General features: G+C 44.4%; 1 protein-coding gene across 7 annotated transcripts in view; it reads left to right on the top strand.

The window, feature by feature from the left end:
- The window catches only part of LOC115203728 (GTPase-activating Rap/Ran-GAP domain-like protein 3), a 221,885-nt gene that overhangs the window by 161,392 nt on the left and 40,144 nt on the right, over positions 1-20,349 (top strand). For 5 of the 7 annotated variants that reach the window (XM_029768659.1, XM_029768655.1, XM_029768657.1 and 2 more), the window contains exons 12-17: positions 5,156-5,270; positions 5,664-5,709; positions 6,102-6,208; positions 8,022-8,137; positions 10,470-10,592; positions 10,692-10,766. In XM_029768659.1, coding sequence (XP_029624519.1) covers positions 5,156-5,270; positions 5,664-5,709; positions 6,102-6,208; positions 8,022-8,137; positions 10,470-10,592; positions 10,692-10,766 — 582 coding nt within the window. The remainder of the gene's footprint in view (positions 1-5,155; positions 5,271-5,663; positions 5,710-6,101; positions 6,209-8,021; positions 8,138-10,469; positions 10,593-10,691; positions 10,767-20,349) is intronic. The other 2 variants (XM_029768662.1, XM_029768656.1) reach the window with 1 other exon arrangement.

Below are 20,349 nucleotides of genomic sequence, written 5' to 3'. Positions count from 1 at the left end.
TGAAATAATCCCGCACAACACGGAAGCGGACCAGCTCACATAAATAGCCCCGCTAATTAACCACACTCAAACCAGGTGCACAAAACCAAAAAAAGGGAAAACCAAAAAAGGGGAATCAGTGGCAGCTAATAGGCCGGTGACGACGACCGCCGAGCGCCACCCGAGCAGGAGGGGGCGCCACCGTCGGTGGGAATCGTGACAGTACCCCCCTCCTGACGCGCGGCTCCCGCAGCGCGCCGACACCGGCCTCGAGGACGACCCGGAGGGCGAGGCGCAGGGCAATCCGGACGGAGGCGATGGAAATCCTTCAACATGGATGGGTCCAAGACGTCCTCCGCCGGCACCCAGCACCTCTCCTCCGGGCCGTACCCCTCCCAGTCCACGAGGTACTGCAGGCCCTTCGCCCGGCGTCTCGAGTCCAGAATGGCCCGTACGCTGTACGCCGGGGACCCCCCGATGTCCAGAGGGGGTGGAGGGACCTCCAGCACCTCACCTTCCTGCAGGGGACCAGCTACCACCGGCCTGAGGAGAGACACATGAAACGAGGGGTTAATACGGTAATAGGAAGGGAGTTGTAACCGATAACACACCTCGTTTATCCTCCTCAGGACTTTAAATGGCCCCACACACTGCGGCCCCAGCTTCCGGCAGGGCACGCGGAGGGGCAGGTTCCGGGTCGAGAGCCAGACCCTGTCTCCCGGTACGAACACGGGTGCCTCACTGCGGTGGCGGTCAGCACTCCTCTTCTGCCGTCCACTGGCCTCCTTTAGGGAGTCCTGGACGGCTCTCCAGGTCTCCTTGGAGTGCTGTACCCAGTCCTCCACCGCAGGAGCCTCGGTCTGACTCCGGTGCCATGGTGCCAGGACCGGCTGGTAACCCAAAACACACTGAAAGGGTGACATGTTAGTAGAGGAGTGGCGAAGTGAGTTCTGGGCTAACTCCGCCCAGGGAATGTACCTCGCCCACTCCCCTGGCCGGTCCTGGCAATACGACCTCAGAAACCTGCCCACCTCCTGGTTCACCCTCTCCGCCTGCCCATTGCTCTCGGGGTGAAAACCGGAGGTCAAACTGACCGAGACCCCCAGCCGCTCCATAAACGCCCTCCAGACCCTGGATGTGAACTGGGAACCTCGATCAGAGACAATGTCCTCCGGCACCCCGTAGTGCCGGAAGACGTGGGTAAATAGGGCCTCCGCAGTCTGCAGGGCCGTAGGGAGACCGGGCAATGGGAGGAGACGGCAGGACTTAGAGAACCGATCCACAACCACCAGAATCGCAGTGTTCCCCTGAGAGGGGGGAAGATCTGTCAAGAAATCTATAGACAGGTGCGACCATGGCCGTTGTGGAACGGGGAGGGGCTGTAACTTCCCTCTCGGTAGATGCCTAGGAGCCTTACTCTGAGCGCACACCGAACAGGAAGAGACATAGGACCTCACGTCCTTAGCCAAGGTGGGCCACCAGTACTTCCCCCTGAGACTCCGCACTGTCCTCGCCACACCAGGATGACCCGCCGTAGGTAGCGTGTGCGCCCATCGAATCAAACGATCACGAACACCGAGCGGCACATACATGCAACCCACGGGAACCTGCGCAGGCGCAGGTTCCAACACTAATGCCCGCTCGATGTCCGCGTCCACCTCCCATACCACCGGTGCCACCAGCCTAGACGCTGGAATGATGGGAGTTGGATCGATGGACCGGTCCTCCGTGTCATAGAGACGGGACAGCGCGTCGGCTCTAGTGTTAAGGGAACCCGGTCTATAGGAGATAGTGAACCTAAACCGGGCGAAGAACATGGCCCACCTTGCCTGACGCGGATTCAGTCTCCTCGCTGCCCGGATGTACTCCAGGTTTCGGTGGTCGGTCCAGATGAGAAAGGGGTGTTTAGCCCCCTCAAGCCAGTGCCGCCACACCCTCAAAGCTTTTACCACCGCTAGCAACTCCCTGTCCCCCACATCATAGTTACGCTCCGCCGAACTGAGCTTCCTCGAAAAGAAAGCGCAGGGGCGGAGTTTCGATGGCGTACCCGAGCGCTGTGATAGCACGGCACCCACCCCAGCCTCGGATGCGTCCACCTCCACTATGAATGCTAGAGACGGGTCCGGGTGCGCCAACACGGGTGCGTCGGTGAACAGGGTCTTCAACTTCTTGAAGGCTCCCTCTGCCTCCGTCGACCATCGCAAACGCACCGGCCCCCCCTTCAGCAGTGAGGTAATGGGAGCCGCTACCTGGCCAAAACCCCGGATAAACCTCCGGTAGTAATTGGCAAAGCCTAAGAACCGCTGCACCTCCTTCACCGTGGTTGGAGTCGGCCAATTACGCACGGCCTTAACGCGGTCACACTCCATCACCACCCCCGTGGTGGAAATGCGATAACCCAGAAAGGAAACGGCTCGTTTGGAAAACACACACTTCTCAGCCTTAACGTATAGGTCATGCTCCAGCAGTCTACCAAGCACCTTGCGCACCAGGGACACATGCGCGGAGCGGGTGGCGGAATATATCAGAATGTCATCGATATAGACTATCACGCCCTGCCCGTGCAGGTCCCTGAGAATCTCGTCAACAAAGGATTGAAAGACGGCTGGAGCATTTTTCAACCCATACGGCATGACGAGGTACTCATAATGGCCCGATGTGGTACTAAAGGCTGTTTTCCACTCGTCTCCCTTCTTGATACGCACCAGGTTATACGCGCTCCTAAGATCCAGTTTTGTGAAGAACTTTGCTCCGTGAAATGATTCCACCGCCGTAGCGATGAGAGGTAGTGGGTAACTAAACCCCACCGTGATAGCGTTTAGACCTCTGTAATCAATGCACGGACGCAGACCTCCCTCCTTTTTCTTCACAAAAAAGAAACTCGAGGAGGCGGGTGAGATGGAGGGCCGAATGTACCCCTGTCCCAGGGATTCAGTGACATATGTCTCCATAGCCGCTGTCTCCTCCTGTGACAAGGGGTACACGTGACTCCTGGGAAGTGCAGCGTTAACCTGGAGGTCTATCGCGCAATCCCCCTGTCGATGGGGTGGTAATTTAGTCGCCCTCTTTTTACAGAAGGCGATCGCCAAATCGGCGTACTCAGGGGGAATGCGCACGGGGGACACCTGGTCTGGACTCTCCACCGACGTGGCACCTATGGAAACTCCTAGACACCTCCCTGAACACTCCTCTGACCACCCCTGGAGAACCCCCTGTTTCCACGAAATACGGGGATTGTGACCAGCCAGCCAGGGGACCCCCAGCACCACCGGAAACGCAGGCGAATCAATAAGGAAAAAACTAATGCGTTCCTTATGATTCCCCTGCGTTACCATGTCCAGTGGCACCGTAGACTCCCTGACTAGCCCTGACCCTAATGGTCGGCTATCTAGGGAGTGCACGGGGAAGGGGGAATCTAACGGCACCCGCGGAATGCCCAGCTTAATGGCAAGTCCACGATCCATAAAGTTCCCAGCTGCGCCTGAATCGACTAGCGCCCTATGCTGGGAAGAGGGAAAAAATTTAGGAAACAAAACAGGTAAGAACACGTGACCAACAGGGGGTTCTGGGTGAATCTGGTGCCGACTCACCTGGGGTGACCGAGAAGTGTTCTGCCTGCCCTCTCGACTCCCAGACTGGCTCCTCCAGCACCGGTCGGCCGTGTGTCCTCTCCGACCACAGCTGGGGCAGGAGGAGCCAGCTCCTCCGGTGTCCCTTGGCACGGCCCCCCCCCACCTCCATAGGGGTAGGGGCGGGGGTGCACGAAGGTGGAACGGGCAGGACCCTCTCCGAACGCCCGCGGGCAGCCAGCAGATTGTCCAAACGAATGGACATGTCGATGAGCTCGTCCAGGGATAGAGCTGCATCTCGACAGGCCAGCTCCCTACGGACGTCCGCCCGGAGACTGCATCTATAGTGGTCTATGAGGGCCCTGTCGTTCCACCCCGCCCCAGCAGCCAAGGTCCTGAACTCCAACGCGAAGTCCTGAGCGCTCCTCGTCTCCTGCCTGAGGTGGAACAGCCGTTCACCCGCCGCTCTTCCCTCCGGAGGGTGATCGAACACGGCCCGAAAGCGGCGGGTGAACTCTGGATAATGGTCCCTCGCCGAGTCTGGGCCATTCCAGACCGCATTAGCCCACTCCAGAGCTCGGCCCGTCAGGCAGGAAACGAGGGCACTCACGCTCTCCTCTCCCGAGGGAGCAGGTCTGACGGTGGCCAGGTACAGCTCGAGCTGGAGCAGAAATCCCTGGCACCCAGCCGCCGCCCCATCGTACTCCCTCGGGAGCGCCAGACGAAGCGCGCCTGAGCCAGACGTAGTGGGAGGAGGAGGTGGCTGCATCGGAGGAGCCGGAGGTGGAGAGAGGAGACCACTTCTCTCCCATCTGTCCATCCTCTCCATCATCTGGTCCATCGCGGATCCTATGCGGTGGAGGACCGTCGTGTGGTGGAGGACGCGTTCCTCCATCGAGGGGACAGGGGTGGCCGCTGCTCCTGCTGATTCCATGCCTTTTTAGGTGGTTGCGGGATTCTGTAACGGATTGGCAGTCGTGGTGAAGGAATGAGGCACAGGAAGCAGCGAGCACAGGGTAGTGGCGTATTTAATGTAGACTCACTACTGAAACAAAATATTCCCAAACACAGGGGAGAAAGCACACACGGCGTAGACTAGCGCCGACACGAACATGAAACGTTAACATGAAATAATCCCGCACAACACGGAAGCGGACCAGCTCACATAAATAGCCCCGCTAATTAACCACACTCAAACCAGGTGCACAAAACCAAAAAAAGGGAAAACCAAAAAAGGGGAATCAGTGGCAGCTAATAGGCCGGTGACGACGACCGCCGAGCGCCACCCGAGCAGGAGGGGGCGCCACCGTCGGTGGGAATCGTGACAGTGTGTGTGTTCTCTGCCTGCTTCAGAGTCACTTTATTCGCAAAGTAAATTTACACATTCCCGGAAAATGAGACTTTAGTGAATAGGGGCTGCCAGCAATAGACAATGTACAAAGAAATATGATTATAATAATTAATGGAAGCTCTGAAATTATATTTTAGATGCTCATAAAAGAGGCATTAATGCTTTAGGCCAGTTGTTTGTTCCAAGTATTTTTATTGTATGACTTCTCATTGTCTCTGTCTGTCTCTCTGTCTCTCTTGTCTCTCTTGTCCAACAGGTGGAGAGGAAAAGACACATTGGGAATGACATTGTTACCATAGTGTTCCAGTTCCAGGAGGGGGAGGACACATCTCCGTCATTTAAACCCTCCATGATCAGATCACATTTCACACGTATCTTTTTTTTTTATGGCGAAACAAACACAGGAGATATCTCTGACATTGTACACATTTCTTCAAGCGACCTTCAGCAGTCAGAATCTTAGACCCTGTCCAGAAACATTGCCTAGCCTGTACTCTCTGGGCAATTTAATGTAAATCTGAAAGAATTGAATAGGTATAAGCAATATGGTAGTAGCACCATAGGCAGCTAGGTTGGCATTTTCATCATATTGCTTATTGTGTACCTAAGTATCTAACATTGCATATCTTCACAAGTGCCTATGGGGTAGGGGATAGGGTAAGTGTCTAGGGGGTAGGGGGCTGTTTTTGGACGAAGCCATACACATCACTGCTAGCTTGATAGATTGTATGTGTTAAGGCTATTTCCTTAATTTTCTCTGCAAGATATCTTTGCATTAGTTAGATACAACAGTCAAAACGACAGTTACAGGTATGTGGAGGTGCTTTTTCATTAGTATTTTTCAGGTACGTGGCACGTCGTTGGTGTGTGTATGTATGTTTGTGCATGTGTGTGTGTGCATACTTACATGCATACAGATGTAGGATCTTAATTTGATGACTCTTTTGTTTATGAGAATGCAAACTTAATGTATTCAAGATTTAAAAATGCTTAAAGTTTGTAATTTCCACTTTAAAATGTGAGACATGATTTGCCCTAACGTAAAATATATCAACCCTTACAATTTTTTTTTGATGAATTATAATCCACATAATAATTCACATTTCCTGTTGCTGCAGGATTATTTTCCGGCTATAGCACACTGCCTCAAATTAAGATCCTGTGTGTGTGTGTTAAATATAACAGTGCTTTGTGTGTTCCAGATTGAAGCTGTTCTCTGAGGAGAGTGTGCCACTGTTCGGACCACCCCTTCCCTCACCACCAGTGTTTACAGACCACCAAGAATTCAGGGACTTTTTGTTAGTCAAGCGTAAGATCAGTGACTTACTCTCACACACTGTTTAGTTTACAGACTTTTACAGCTCTACTGTGTGCAATGAGCTAATGCACTGCAGTGACTAATCGGTCACGTTCATGAACAAATGTCACATTTAAAGGCCCTTTCCTAGTGCTTTGCCACATGCGGCATAACCATAGTAGGACATGAATTATTAGTAAAACATCTACAGTATGTAGACATTATAAAGGCTTTATGGAGGCATTCATTAACTTCTATGGGCTACGTGGGATGCTAGCGTCCCACCTGCGGGACACAGCCAAATATCAGGGCAGCAAATTCAAAACAACAAAATGTAATAATTCAAATTTCTCAAACATACAACTATTTGACACCATTTTAAAGATACACCTCTCCTTAATCCAACCACATTGTCCGATTTCAAAAAGGCTTTACGGCGAAAGCATAAAGTTAGATTATGTTAGGACAGAGCGTCAGCAAGAAAAACCACACAGCCATTTTCCAAGCAGGAGAGGGGTCACAAAAACCAGAAATACAATTAAGCACTAACCTTTGACGATCTTCATCAGATGACACTCCTAGGACTCCATGTTACACAATACATGTATGTTTTGTTCGATAAAGTTCATATTTATATCAAAAAAAAAACATTTTACATTGGCCATTGGCGCGTGATGTTCAGAAAATATTTTGCCTCCAAAACTGCCGGTGAATCAGCACAACAATTTACAAAAATACTCATCATAACAGTTGATAAAATATTAAACTGTTATTCAAAGAATTATAGATAAACATCTTTTTAATGCAACCACTGTGACAGATTTCAAAAAAGCTTCACGGGGAAAGCACACTTTGCAATAATCTGAGTACGGCGCTCAGAAAAATACATCAGGCAATACAGATACCAACCATTTTGGAGTCATCTAAAATCATAAATATCATTATAAATATTCACGGACCTTTGATGATCTTCATCAGAATGCACTCTCAGGAATTCCAGGTCCACAATAAATGTTGTTTTGTTCGATAAAGTCCATAATTTATGTCCAAATACCTCCTTGTTGTTGGCGCGTTCAGTAAGCTACTCCAAATGTAGGAAGCGCGCGGAATATTTCTTGACGAAAAGTCAAAAAAAGTAATATTTACGTTCGTAGAAACATGTCAAACGTTGTATAGCATCAATCTTTAGGACCTTTTTAACATAAAACTTCAATAATATTCCAACCGGACGATTCCAATGTCTTGAAAAATTTTATGGAACACAGCTGAGAGCACGTGAAGGCGCGCCACTGAAGTCATGTCATTTTCTGAGTCACCAACTTCCCTGCCTTCTTGTTCGCTCTCTGTTCACTGCAAAAGCCTGATGTTGACATCTAGTGGAAGCCTTAGGAAGTGCAAAATGAACCCTAAGTCACTGGTGTGTTAGATAGGCAATGACTTGAAAAGACTACAAGCATCAGATTTCCCACTTCCTGGTTGGATTTTTTTCAGGTTTCTGCCTGCCATATTAGTTCTGTTATACTCACAGACATCATTCAAACTGTTTTAGAAACTTCAAATCTACTAATAATAATATGCAAATATTTGACTCTGGGCCCGAGCATTAGGCAGTTTACTCTGAGCATGCTTTTCATCCTAAAATGAAAATACTGCCCCCATACCTTAAAAAGTTAAGCATTTACAAGACGTTGATAGTTTAAATGTGAGCACAGAATGTTTGAGTTGGAATTTTTGAAGCTTTGTATTGTCTTTTTATGGTGATCACATAAGTGTGTACGTAGATGTGGGTATGTTCTCCTAATGAACCCCTCTCTTTGTCCTGCAGTAATCAATGGAGAAAAGGCCACCCTGGAGACGCCCACGTTTGCCCAGAAGCGCCAGCGGACTCTGGACATGCTGATCCGTTCCCTCTACCAGGACCTCATCCCTGACCTCCACAAGGTACAGCTCTGCTACACACTAACTAACCCAGCCTGGTCTAGTCCTGTTGAGCCGCCTTCCCTACCCTTTTCACACTACCAAACCGAGCTGAGCTAAACTGAGTTGTCCTCCACTGGCTTGGTTATGCATCCAGCCACTATAGTTAATTTACATCTAGGCGTTCCGCTAGCGGAACCCCTAGCCCCTAGCCAACAGCCAATGGGATCGCATGGTGCGAAATACAAAAACCTCAATAATTTCAATTTTTCAAACATACAACTATTTTACACCATTTGAAAGATAGATTTCCTGAATCCAACTATGTTGTCCGATTTCAAAAAGGCTTTACAGCGAAAGCAAAACATTAGATTATGTTAGGAGAGTACATAGACCAAAATAACCACACTGCCATTTTCCAAGCAAGCATATATGTCAATAAAACCCAAAACACAGCTAAATGAAGCACTAACCTTTGATGATCTTCATCAGATGAGACTCATAGAACATTATGTTATACAATACATGTATGTTTTGTTCAATCAAGTTCATATTTATATCCAAAAACAACTTTTTACATTGGCGCGTGATGTTCAGAAAATGTATTCCCACCAAAAACTTCCGGTGAATTTACAAAAATACTCATCATAAACGTTGACAAAAAACATAACAATTATTTTAAGAATTATAGATACAGACCTCCTTTATGCAATCGCTGTGACAGATTTTAAAATAGCTTTTCGGCGAAAGCACATTTTTCAATATTCTGAGTACATAGCTTAGCCATCACGGCGAGCTATTCAGACACCCACCAAGTTTGGGGCAACCTAAACTCAGAATTAGTATTAGAAATATTGTATTACCTTTGCTGATCTTCGTCAGAATGCACTCCCAGGACTGCTACTTCCACAAGAAATGTTGTTTTTGTTCGAAATAATCCATAGTTATGTCCAAATACCTCCGTTTTGTTTGTGCGTTTAGGTCACTATCCAAAGGGTAACGTGCAAGCACAATTCGAGACACAAAAAGTCAAAATGTTCCATTACCGTACTTAGAAGCATGTCAAACGTTGTTTAAAATAATTTTTTATGGTATTTTAAACGTAAAATTGCGATAATATTCCAACCGGACAATAGTGTATTCATTCAAGGAGGAAAAGAAAAAACAGCGTGCTCGCGGGAACGCGCATATCCAATCTCTTTGTCCTCAGGCAGACCACTCAGTAACTGAGCTCCTATACTCTGCCCAGAGACAGGAGAAGGTTCAATCCACTTTCTGAAGGCTTTAGACAGCCAATGGAATCCTTAGAAAGTGCAACGTAACAGCACAGATACTGTAGTTTCAAAAGGGACTAGAAAGAACTACATTTCTCAGATCCTACACTTCCTGGTTGACTTTTTCTCAGGTTTTTGCATGCCATATGAGTTCTGTTATACTCACAGACACCATTCAAACAGTTTTAGAAACTTCAGAGTGTTTTCTAATAATATGCATATTTACTAATAATATGCATATTCTCGTTTCTGGGCAAGAGTAGTAACCAGTTTAAATTGGGTACGTTTTTTCATCCGGCCGTGAAAATACTGCCCCCTATCCATATCAGGTTAAAGGAACTGTGGTGACAGTGAGTAAAAATAAAATATCTGTGCCAGCGTGGTTCAGGTTGACACGATGGTGTGAAAAGGGTATGGGGCTCTGCTTTCCTCTGGTTCTGCTCCTGCTTCTAAAAACAAGATATTTTTATATAGTCCTCCAACTTCCATAGTCCACGAGTTTGCTCCTTAATTCATGCATCTTGATTGGAATATGAGGTAGTGACAGTACTCTATACATTTCCCTTTGCACCAGCTTCTAACCTCTGATCTAGGCTCTCTGGTCACAGTTTGTACCACAGCCAATTGAGCTACCTACTGTTCTGAACCACTGCAGCCCTGTCTGTCTCTCTCGGCTCTAACCACTGCAAACTGCATAACACTGGGACTACTGGATACTGCTACAATGCTCACATTCTGTGGGTGGACTCTCCTCCCTCTCTCTGTACCCCATCCCACTTTCTTTGTTTTTCTCTGTTTCTCTCTCCCTCTCTCTCTGACACACATACACTCTCTCGCTCGCTCACTCTCTCTCTTTCTGTCCTTTACTTTCTCCCCCTCTTTTTCCCCCTTCCTTCACTCATCGTCCCACTCCTGTCTATTGTTTCTCATAAGACTCAGTTCTATGCTATGCTGCTATGCTGCTGTATTTCCCACTATCTCTGAAGCCCGCTTCTCTATCTCTCTTTCTCTCTGTGTGTGTGTCCGTGCATGCATGTGCCCTTATGTGTGTGTGTGTGTATGCACATGCGTCCCATGTGCAGGTTCCCTTCTCTCCCCAGAACATGCTCAACAGACGCTCATTCAGTGACGTGCTTCCAGAGTCGCCCAAGTCTGCCCGCAAGAAGGAGGAGGCACGACAGGCCGAGTTCGTCAGGATAGGACAGGTGACACACACAGGGACAGACAACATAAAGAGTAGCACAGTCACACTCTTTATCTCAGGCACACACCACACACTCTCATGCTCTCTCTCTGTTGTCCAGGCACTAAAGCTGAAGACCATCGTCAGAGGAGATGCCCCCACCAGTCTGGTCACTACGGGCCTGTGTAGAAAAGAGGTGAGAAGACCAACACACAGACACACACACATACACACACTCAGCCCCATGCACTAGAGGTTGACACAGGAGTGAAAATTCATTCCTTTCCAGTCCTGATCCTGCAACAGTTCTATAACCCTGGAACTTTCCCGTCCCTTCCTGATAAAAAGTACTCCTGTCCAGTGATCATTTTTATGTGCAGAAATATGTAGGCAATTGTGTTACTTCGGTAATGCAATTTGCAACTGTGAAATGTGATTGTCTTACCTATTTTAGTCAAATGCACTGACTGTAGGCCTATTCTAAATGACCTAAATATAGATAGATTAAGCTGGAGGATGAGGACAGAGACCCCAGCAGGATGGTCAGCTCAGCACAGCACCAGCATAATTCTGTAGCTTAGAGCTGAGCACTGCCACATTTTAACATTTACAACACATTAACACTTGTATTTGTATTTATTATGGATCCCCTTTAGCTTCCTGGGGTCCAGCAAAATTAAGGCAGTTTATACAATTTTAAAACAGTACAATACATTCACAGATTTCACAACACACTGTGTGCCCTCAGGCCCCTACTCCACCACCACCACATATCTACAGTACTAAATCCATGTTTATAGAGTTCCATGTAGTCATGGCTCGATGTAGTACTGCGTGCCTCCCATAGTCTGTTCTGGACTTTGGGACTGTGAAGAGACCTCTTGTGGCATGTCTTGTGGGGAATGCATGGGTGTCTGAGCTGTGTGCCAGTAGTTTAGACAGACAGCTCAGTGCCTGTAGGACCTGCCTTGTTGATAATGTTAACTTCTGGCATCCCACCTGCGGGACACAGCCAGTGAAATATCAGGGCGGAAAATTCAAAAACAACAAAATGTCATAATTCAACTTTCTCAAACATACAACTATTTTACACCATTTTAAAGATAAACTTCTCGTTAATCTAACCACATTGTCCGATTTCAAAAAGGCTTTACAGAGAAAGCATAATAATCACACAGCCATTTTCCAAGCAAGGACATGTGTCAATAAAACCCAAAACACAGCTAAATGAAGCACTAAATGAAGCACTAACCTTTGACGATCTTCATCAGATGACACTCCTAGGACATTATGTTACACAATACATGTATGTTTTGTTTGATAAAGTTCATATTTATATCCAAAAACAGCTTTTTACATTGGCGCGTGATGTTCAGAAAATGTATTCCCACCAAAACGTCTGGTGAATGTGCACATCAATTTACAAAAATACTCATCTTAAACGTTGACAAAATATAAAACAATTATTTTAAGAATTATACATAGACTACCCCTGGATGCAAACGCTGTCAGATTTTAAAATAGCTTTACGGAGAAAGCACATTTTTCAATATTCTGAGTACATAGCTCAGCCATCACGGTGAGCTATTCAGACACCCACCAAGTTCGGGACAACCTAAACTCAGAATTAGTGTTAGAAATATGCTCTTACCTTTCCTGATCTTCGTCAGAATGCACTCCCAGGACTGCTACTTCGACAAGAAATGTTGTTTTTGTTCGAAATAATCCATATTTATGTCCAAATACCTCCGTTTTGTTCATGAGTACAGATCACTTATCCAAAGGCATAACGCGCGAGCGTGGAACGAGAGACGAAAAGTCAAAATGTTCCATTACCGTACTTAGAAGCATGTCAAACGCTGTTTAAAATCAATCTTTATGGTATTTTTTACGTAAAATTGGGATAATATTCCAACCGGACAATAGCATATTCATTCAAGAAGAAAAAGAATGAGGGGCGCGCTCGCGGGACCGAGCATATCCAATCCCTTTGTTGCCAGGCAGTCCACTCAGAAACTGAGCTCCTATTATCTGCCCAGTGACAGGAAAATGCTCAAACCACTTTCTGAAGGCTTTAGACAGCCAATGGAAGCCGTAGGATGTGCAACGTCCCCCACAGACACTGTAGTTTCGATAGAGAATCAAAAGAAGAACTACAATTCTCAGACTTTCCACTACCTGCTTGGAATTTTCTCAGGTTTTTGCCTGCCATATGAGTTCTGTTATACTCACAGACAGCATTCAAACAGTTTTAGAAACATCAGAGTGTTTTCTATCCAAATCTATTAATAATATGCAAATATTTGACTCTGGGCCCGAGTATTAGGCAGTTTAATCTGGGCACGCTTTTCATCCGAAATCGAAAACAAGTTAAGGCCATTTTTCTGGCATTAACTTCTTGAGGCTACCTGGGATGTTAGCGTTCCCCCCGTGGCGCACCCTATCAACAGCAGGTGCATTTCCAGAGCGGCAAATTTGAAACCAAATAAATGTACAAATTCAAATTTCTCAAACTTACAACTAACTTACAGCCTTTGAAAGATAAACATCTCCTTAATCTAACCACGTTTACCGATTTCAAAAAGGTTTTACGGGGAAAGCATAAAGTTAGGTTATGTTAGGAGAGTACATTGACAATAGCGGTGTGCAATGCATTGTCGATTCAAAGACAGGCTTCACCAAAACCATACAATCAGCTAAAATTATGCACTAACCTTTTACAATCTCCATCAGATGACACTCCTAGGACATTATGTTAGACAATGCATGCATTTTTAGTTCTATCAAGTTCATATTTATATCTAAAAACAGTGTTTTACTATGGCGTTGATGTTCAGGAAATCGTTTCCCTCCAATACCGGCAGTCAAGTCATGACAACAAAATAATTAATTAATATTAGAAAACATTGCTAAAATATTATATTGTCATTTAAAGAATTATAGATTTACATCTCTTGAACGCAATGGACTTGTCAGATTTTAAATTAACCTTACTGGGAAATCACACTTTGCAATAATCTGAGCACTGCGCCAGAAAAATACGCATCGCGATACAGACTAACCGCCATGTTGGAGGAATCTAAAATCGAAAATACTATATAAATAATCCATTACCTTTGATTCTCTTCATCAGATGTCACTTCCAAAGAGTCCCAGGTCCATAACGAATGTAGTTTTGTTCAAAAAAGCTCATCATTTATGTCGAAAAACCTCCGTGTTGTAGCGCATGATCTAAGCCAGCCGGACTTCACTTCACTTCAAGAACGGAAAAAATATATTTCCGTTCGTTCAAACATGTCAAACGTTGTATCGCATAAATCATTAGGGCCTTTTTTAACCAGAACATGAATAAAATTCAAGGCGGACCATTGGGTTTTCTTTTAAAACGTTTCGGAATGAGAGTACCCACCATCAAATCGCGCGCCAGATGTCTAATGGACCATCACGTTCCATGGCTCTTATTCGGTCAGATCTCACTGTAGAACACTCAAAACACTTTGTAAAGGCTAGGGACATCTTGTGGAAGCAATAGGAAGTGCCAGAATATACCTCACCCCCTTTGTTTTTCAATGGCATAGGCTCAAAGTCAATTCAACACATCAGGTATCCACTTCCTGTCAGAATCTGTCTCAGGGTTTTGCCTGCCAAATGAGTTCTGTTATACTCACAGACACCATTCAAACAGTTTTTGAAACTTTAGGGTGTTTTCTATCCATATATAATAAGTATATGCATATTGTAGTTACTGGGTAGGTGTAGGAGGCAGTTAAAAATGGGCACATATTTTTTCAAAAAATTCTCAATACTGCCCCCTATACCCTAACAGGTTAAAGGTCAAAAATGAAAATAGAGCTCTAATTTGACCACTTCACGTCAAAGTACATGAGCCTACGGTGTCAGGAAAAAAAGAACCAGACATTTATCTATCGTCATATAAGAGAAATCGTCCAATGTACAATTGGTGATGTTCAAAAAAATGAGTTTATTTTTCAAAACAGTTACAGATCCAGTTGCAGCAGGTTCAGATGTATCCGTTATGACTGGTTTCAGAGCTCTGCGAGATTTCTGTGATTTTCTGAAATAACGCAAACTCATTCAAACCTCTGTAAATAAGGCAGTTCTTAACGTAAAGACTTAAAACTCAATATTCTATAAGGGCCTAGCCCAAGGAGGATATGTGTTCACTTTAAGCTTCCTGTGTCAACCAGAAGTGCCTTAAAAGGGTGTCATAGGGGCTGTTTGGAAGGGTTAAAATGGTCAGATCTTTCCACAACTTCATATGTGTGATTAGGCAACCCTCATGAACTGTAAATCCGTCATTTCTCCCAACAGATGTCAAAGAAAAGCTCTCAAACACACACACACACACACACACACACACACACACACACACACACACACACACACACACACACACACACACACACACACACACACACACAGTAAGGATGGAGTGACACAGTGCTGGGCTTAAAGACACACAGAGCCTTCAATGGCATTACCATAATCTCTAGGCTGTGCCGAGTTCAACGAGATGCCCCGCTTGACCGTAGCTCGCTCAGTCTGAGCGCAGCGACCATGAAAAAAAGTAGGCCAAATGAAGCCTGGACCTAAATTTCAAGTGCTTTTGGGTGATAGTGAGAGAACCGTTAGGGTTAGAAGCACAATTCGACCTCAGGAACGTTCCCGAGGTCCTCCCGATCTGTGCAAGCCTATCATTGACCATGTGGCATTAGCCCTTAACCTGTTGGATTTACCCTAGGATAGGGGGCGCCACAGCGCATTTTGGAAAAAAATCGTTCCCATTTTCAACGGCCTACTAATCAAAGTCAGAAGCTAAGACATGCATATACTTATTTTATATGGATAGAAAACACCCTGAATTTTCTAAAACTGTTTGAATGGTGTCTGTGAGTATAACAGAACTCGTATGGCAGTCAAAACCCCGAGACCGATTGAACCAGGAAGTGGAAATCTGAATTGTGGACTCGACTTCACAGCCTTACCTATAAATCACAACGTAAAAAAATGAAAATTGAGCACTTTCCAGTGCTTCCACTAGATGTCCCCAGTCTTTACAAAGTGTTTTGAGGGTTCTGCGGTGGAAACTCAGTGAAAGAGACGATGTGGCAATTGGTCACAGTCGGAGGGCCATGAGCATTGTGACGTTGGCGGCCGTGTCTGCCCCCACCTTTGGAAGTTTTTTGAAACACAATGAAATCGTCCCACTCGAATCTGATTGGCTCTCTTGTTGAAACAGGCCCTGACGATTACTTGATACAACGTTTGACATGTTTGAACGACCCTAACTTACCGTAAACAGTCATTTTGCGTTAGACAGCTGCCGCCCACGGATCAACATTTGATTACAGCCTTAGGACGCGCTAACAAGAGGAAGCTAATGGAACATAAAGCATGGACTTTTTCGACCGAAAATACATTTGTCATGGACCTGGGACATCGGGAAGTGATTTCTGATGAAGACAACTAAAGGTGAGGGATTATTGGCGATATTATACAATATCAGATGTTACGTGCTATTGTTCACAGGTGGCGCCGAGCTAGGTTTTCGAGCTCAATTTCTGGGTATCGCATCCCATTTGATCTCAAAGTGTGATTACCCTGTAAAGTTAATTTAAAATCTGTTTTGACAGGTGTTTTCAAGAGATATTCATCTATAAATCTTAGATTGACAATATATATTAAAAAAATCGTTTTCGAATAGTAATTTATAAAATTGTAGCACTGTTTCCCGGGACGCATTATATGGGAAAATAGTTAGTCAACCTCAGGTGCCGATGTAAAATGCTGTTTTTATATAGAAATATGACCTTTATTGAACAAAAGATTGCATGCTGTGTGTAACATGATGTCCTAGGTGTGTCATCTGATGAAGTTTGTAAAAGGTTAGTGCTGCATTTAGCTGTTTTTTGGTTATATGTGATGGGTGTGCTTGCTCGGAAAATTCATATGATGCGACTTTTACAATGTACTCCTCTAACATAATCTAATATTGTGCTTTTCCTGTAAAACCTTTTTGAAATCGGACAACGAGGGTCGATTCAAGAGAGGTGTATCTATAAAACGATATGAGACAGCCCTATATTTGAAAAAAAAAAAATATTGAATTTCGTTATGCTAATGTCGCTAGGAGTTTTCGCTGGAAAATGATCCCGCTAACGGGATGGTAGGCTGAAGAAGAAGGTGTTTACATCAAACAGTTTGCAATGACTTCTCTCCCCAAAGGAATACATTGCCTTTTCCCCTTAATTCAACCTGAAGCCTATGTGGGTTATGAATGCCTTATGAACCTGTCTTCGATGACAATCCATCAGGCTACTGTGAGGTCTACCTGTGTCGATTCTAAGCTTCCTGGAGCAACCGGAAGTTGTTAAAAACACCCTAAAGATATTTTAATATAACCAACCTGCAGATTGTGAAAATCACTCAATTCAACCCTGTGTAAATCACTTTATCGAACAAAACAACATTTATTGTGGACCTGGGATTCCTGGAAGTTCCTTCTGATGAAGATCATCAAAGGTAAGTGAATATTTATAATGCTATTTATGATTTTAGATGACTCCAAAATGGTTGGTATCTGTATTGCCTGATGTATTTTTCTGAGCGCCGTACTCAGATTATTGCAAAGTGTGCTTTCCCCGTGAAGCTTTTTTGAAATCTGTCACAGTGGTTGCATTAAGGAGATGTTTATCTATAGTTCTTTGAATAACAGTTTAATATTTTATCAACGTTTATGAGTATTTTTGTAAATTGTTGTGCTGATACACCGGCAGATTTGGAGGCAAAATCTTTTCTGAACATCATGCGCCAATGTAAAATGGGGTTTTTGGATATAAATATGAACTTTATCGAACAAAACATACATGTATTGTGTAACATGGAGTCCTAGGAGTGTCATCTGATGAAGATCGTCAAAGGTTAGTGCTTAATTTTAGCTGTATTTCTGGTTTTTGTGACCCCTCTCCTGCTTGGAAAATGGCTGTGTGGTTTCTCTTGTGTTGGCACTGTCCTAACATAATCTAACTATATGCTTTCGCCGTAAAGCCTTTTTGAAATCGGACAATGTGGTTGGATTAAGGAGAGGTGTATCTTTAAAATGGTGTCAAATAGTTGTATGTTTGAGAAATTTGAATTATGACATTTTGTTGTTTTGAATTTGCCGTCCTGATATTTCACTGGCTGTGTCCCACTTAGCCCATAGAAGTTAACTCAAAAAGCGTTGAGACCTTGACTCCGTCTTGTTCGGGGCCAACTGACCAAAATCTGAACATTTTATAAAATGGAAACTGAACGTCCGAGAGACTTCGTTCGATGACTTCCCGGCGTCCCACCCCTGGTACACCCTATCAACAGCAGGTGAAATATCAAGAGCGCCAAATTTGAAAACAATTAAATGTCATAATTCAAATTTCTCAAACATACAACTATCTTACACCCTTTGAAAGATAAACATCTCCTTAATCTAACCACGTTGTCCGATTTCAAAAAGGCTTTACGGCAAAAGCATAAAGTTAGATTATGTTAGGACTGCTGTGTGTAATGTTTTGTCAATGCAAAGACAGGCGTCACCAAAAGCAGAAAACCAGCTAAAATTATGCACTAACCTTTGACAATCTTCATCAGATGACACTCCTAGGACATTATGTTAGACAATACATGCATTTTTTGTTCTATCAAGTTCATATTTATATCCAAAAACAGCATTTTACAATGGCGTTGATGTTGAGAAAATATTTTCCCTCCAATACCGCCAGTCAATCAGCACAACAAATTAAATAATTACTATTCGAAACCATTGGTAAAATATTATATTGTCATTCAAAGAATTATAGATTAACATCTCGTGAACGCAACCGCATTGCCAGATTTAAAAATAACTACTGGGAAATCACACTTTGCAATAAACGAGGTCCTGTGCTCAGATAAATAGGCTTGGCAATACAGACTAGGCGCCATGTTGGAGAGATCTAAAATCAAAAATACTATGTAAATATTCCCTAACCTTTGATTATCTTCATCAGAAGGCACTTCCAGGAATCCCAGGTCCATAATAAATGTAGTTTTGTTCGAAAAAGCTCATAATTTATGTCCAAAAAGCTCCGTGTTGTTAGCGCGTCCCGTAGGCTACTCAAAAACATGAACGTCGCCCGCCGGACTTGTCTTCAGCAAAGAGGGAAAAAAATATATTTATGTTCGTTCAAACATGTCAAACGTTGTATAGCATAAATCATTAGGGCCTTTTTCAATCAGAACTTCAATAATATTCAAGGCGGACGATTGAATTCTCCTTTAAAACGTATTGGAACGAGAGTCCCCAAACATGCATTCGCGCGCCAGCGTCGTATAAGCCATCCGCTTATGACCAACTTTCCAAGTCTCTTGTTCAGTCAGTTTTCACAGTAGAAGACTCAAACCACTTTGTAAAGACTGGTGACATCTAGTGGATGGCGTAGAAAGTGCTCAATGATTAATAAGTCCCTGTGTGTTTCAATGGCATAGGCTTAAAAGTAATTCAACACATCAGATACCCACTTCCTGTTAGAAATTGTCTCAGGGTTTTGACTGCCATATGAGTTCTGTTATACTTACAGACACCATTCAAACAGTTTTAGAAAATTCAGAGTGTTTTCTATCCAGATATGTTAATAATATGCATATCCTAGCTTCTGAGTTGGTGTAGGAGGCAGTTAAAAATGGGCACATATTTTTTTCAAAATTCTCAATACTGCCCCCTAGCCCCAACAGGTTATTAAGGGACCGTACATTTGCAATATGGACTTTCTCATCAATCATACGGCAAATGCCGAAATGTGCCCTTCATGTATGACCGCAACACCGCCTCCGTTGACATTTCTGTCTTTTCGGTAGATGTTATAACCATGTATTGCAACTGTATTACCTAAGTGAGTTTCATAGAAATGAATGTCAGGATATGAATGTCATCTGTTACAAAGTTATTGACTTCATGGACCTTGTTTCTTAGGCTACATATGTTAATATGGGCTATTTTTAGCACTTTTCTGATTTGCTTGATTGTTTTTGATGCTTTACTGGGAAGCTAATCAGAGGTAGACTTACTCATGTGATTTACATTGGAGTGCAGGGTGAACTGCATAAAGTGGTCTTCCTACTATTGCGCACCACCTCAGTGCTAACAGTGTAACTCTGGTTACAGGCTCATGATTACTGCTTACAATAGCTGTAGGATAAACAGATGTATTTGGTGCAATTAGGGGTACATAAATTAAATGACTTACATTGTGTTTGCCTATGCCCCTAAGATCATTGTCACAATGGTAGGGATTAACTTCTTTGGGCTAGGGGGCAGTATTTTGACATGCGGATGAAAAACGTGCCCGAAGTAAACTGAGTGCTATTCAGGCCCAGAAGCTAGGATATGCATATAATTGCTAGATTTTGATAAACACTCTAAAGTTTCTAAAACTGTTAAAATTATGTCTGTGAGTATAACAGAACTTATTTGGCAGGCCAAACCCCGAGGACAAACCCTCCAGGCTGCAACAAGACATTGCAATTAATCTATTGGAGGCTTCATCATCTAGCCTACTGATGTAGAAAAGTATGTGGACACGCCATCAAATTAGTGGATTTGGCTATTTCAGCTACACCCGTTGCTGACAGGTGTATAAAATTGAGCACACAGCCATGCAATCTCCATAGACAAATGTTGGCAGTAGAATGGCCTTACTGAAGAGCTCAGTGACTTTCAACGTTGCACCGTCATAGGATGCCAC

This window comes from Salmo trutta, chromosome 12, assembly GCF_901001165.1.
Source record: "Salmo trutta chromosome 12, fSalTru1.1, whole genome shotgun sequence".
NCBI lineage: Eukaryota > Metazoa > Chordata > Actinopteri > Salmoniformes > Salmonidae > Salmo > Salmo trutta.
Note: the sequence above shows the minus strand (reverse complement) of the source record. Positions and strands in the feature narration are given on the sequence as shown.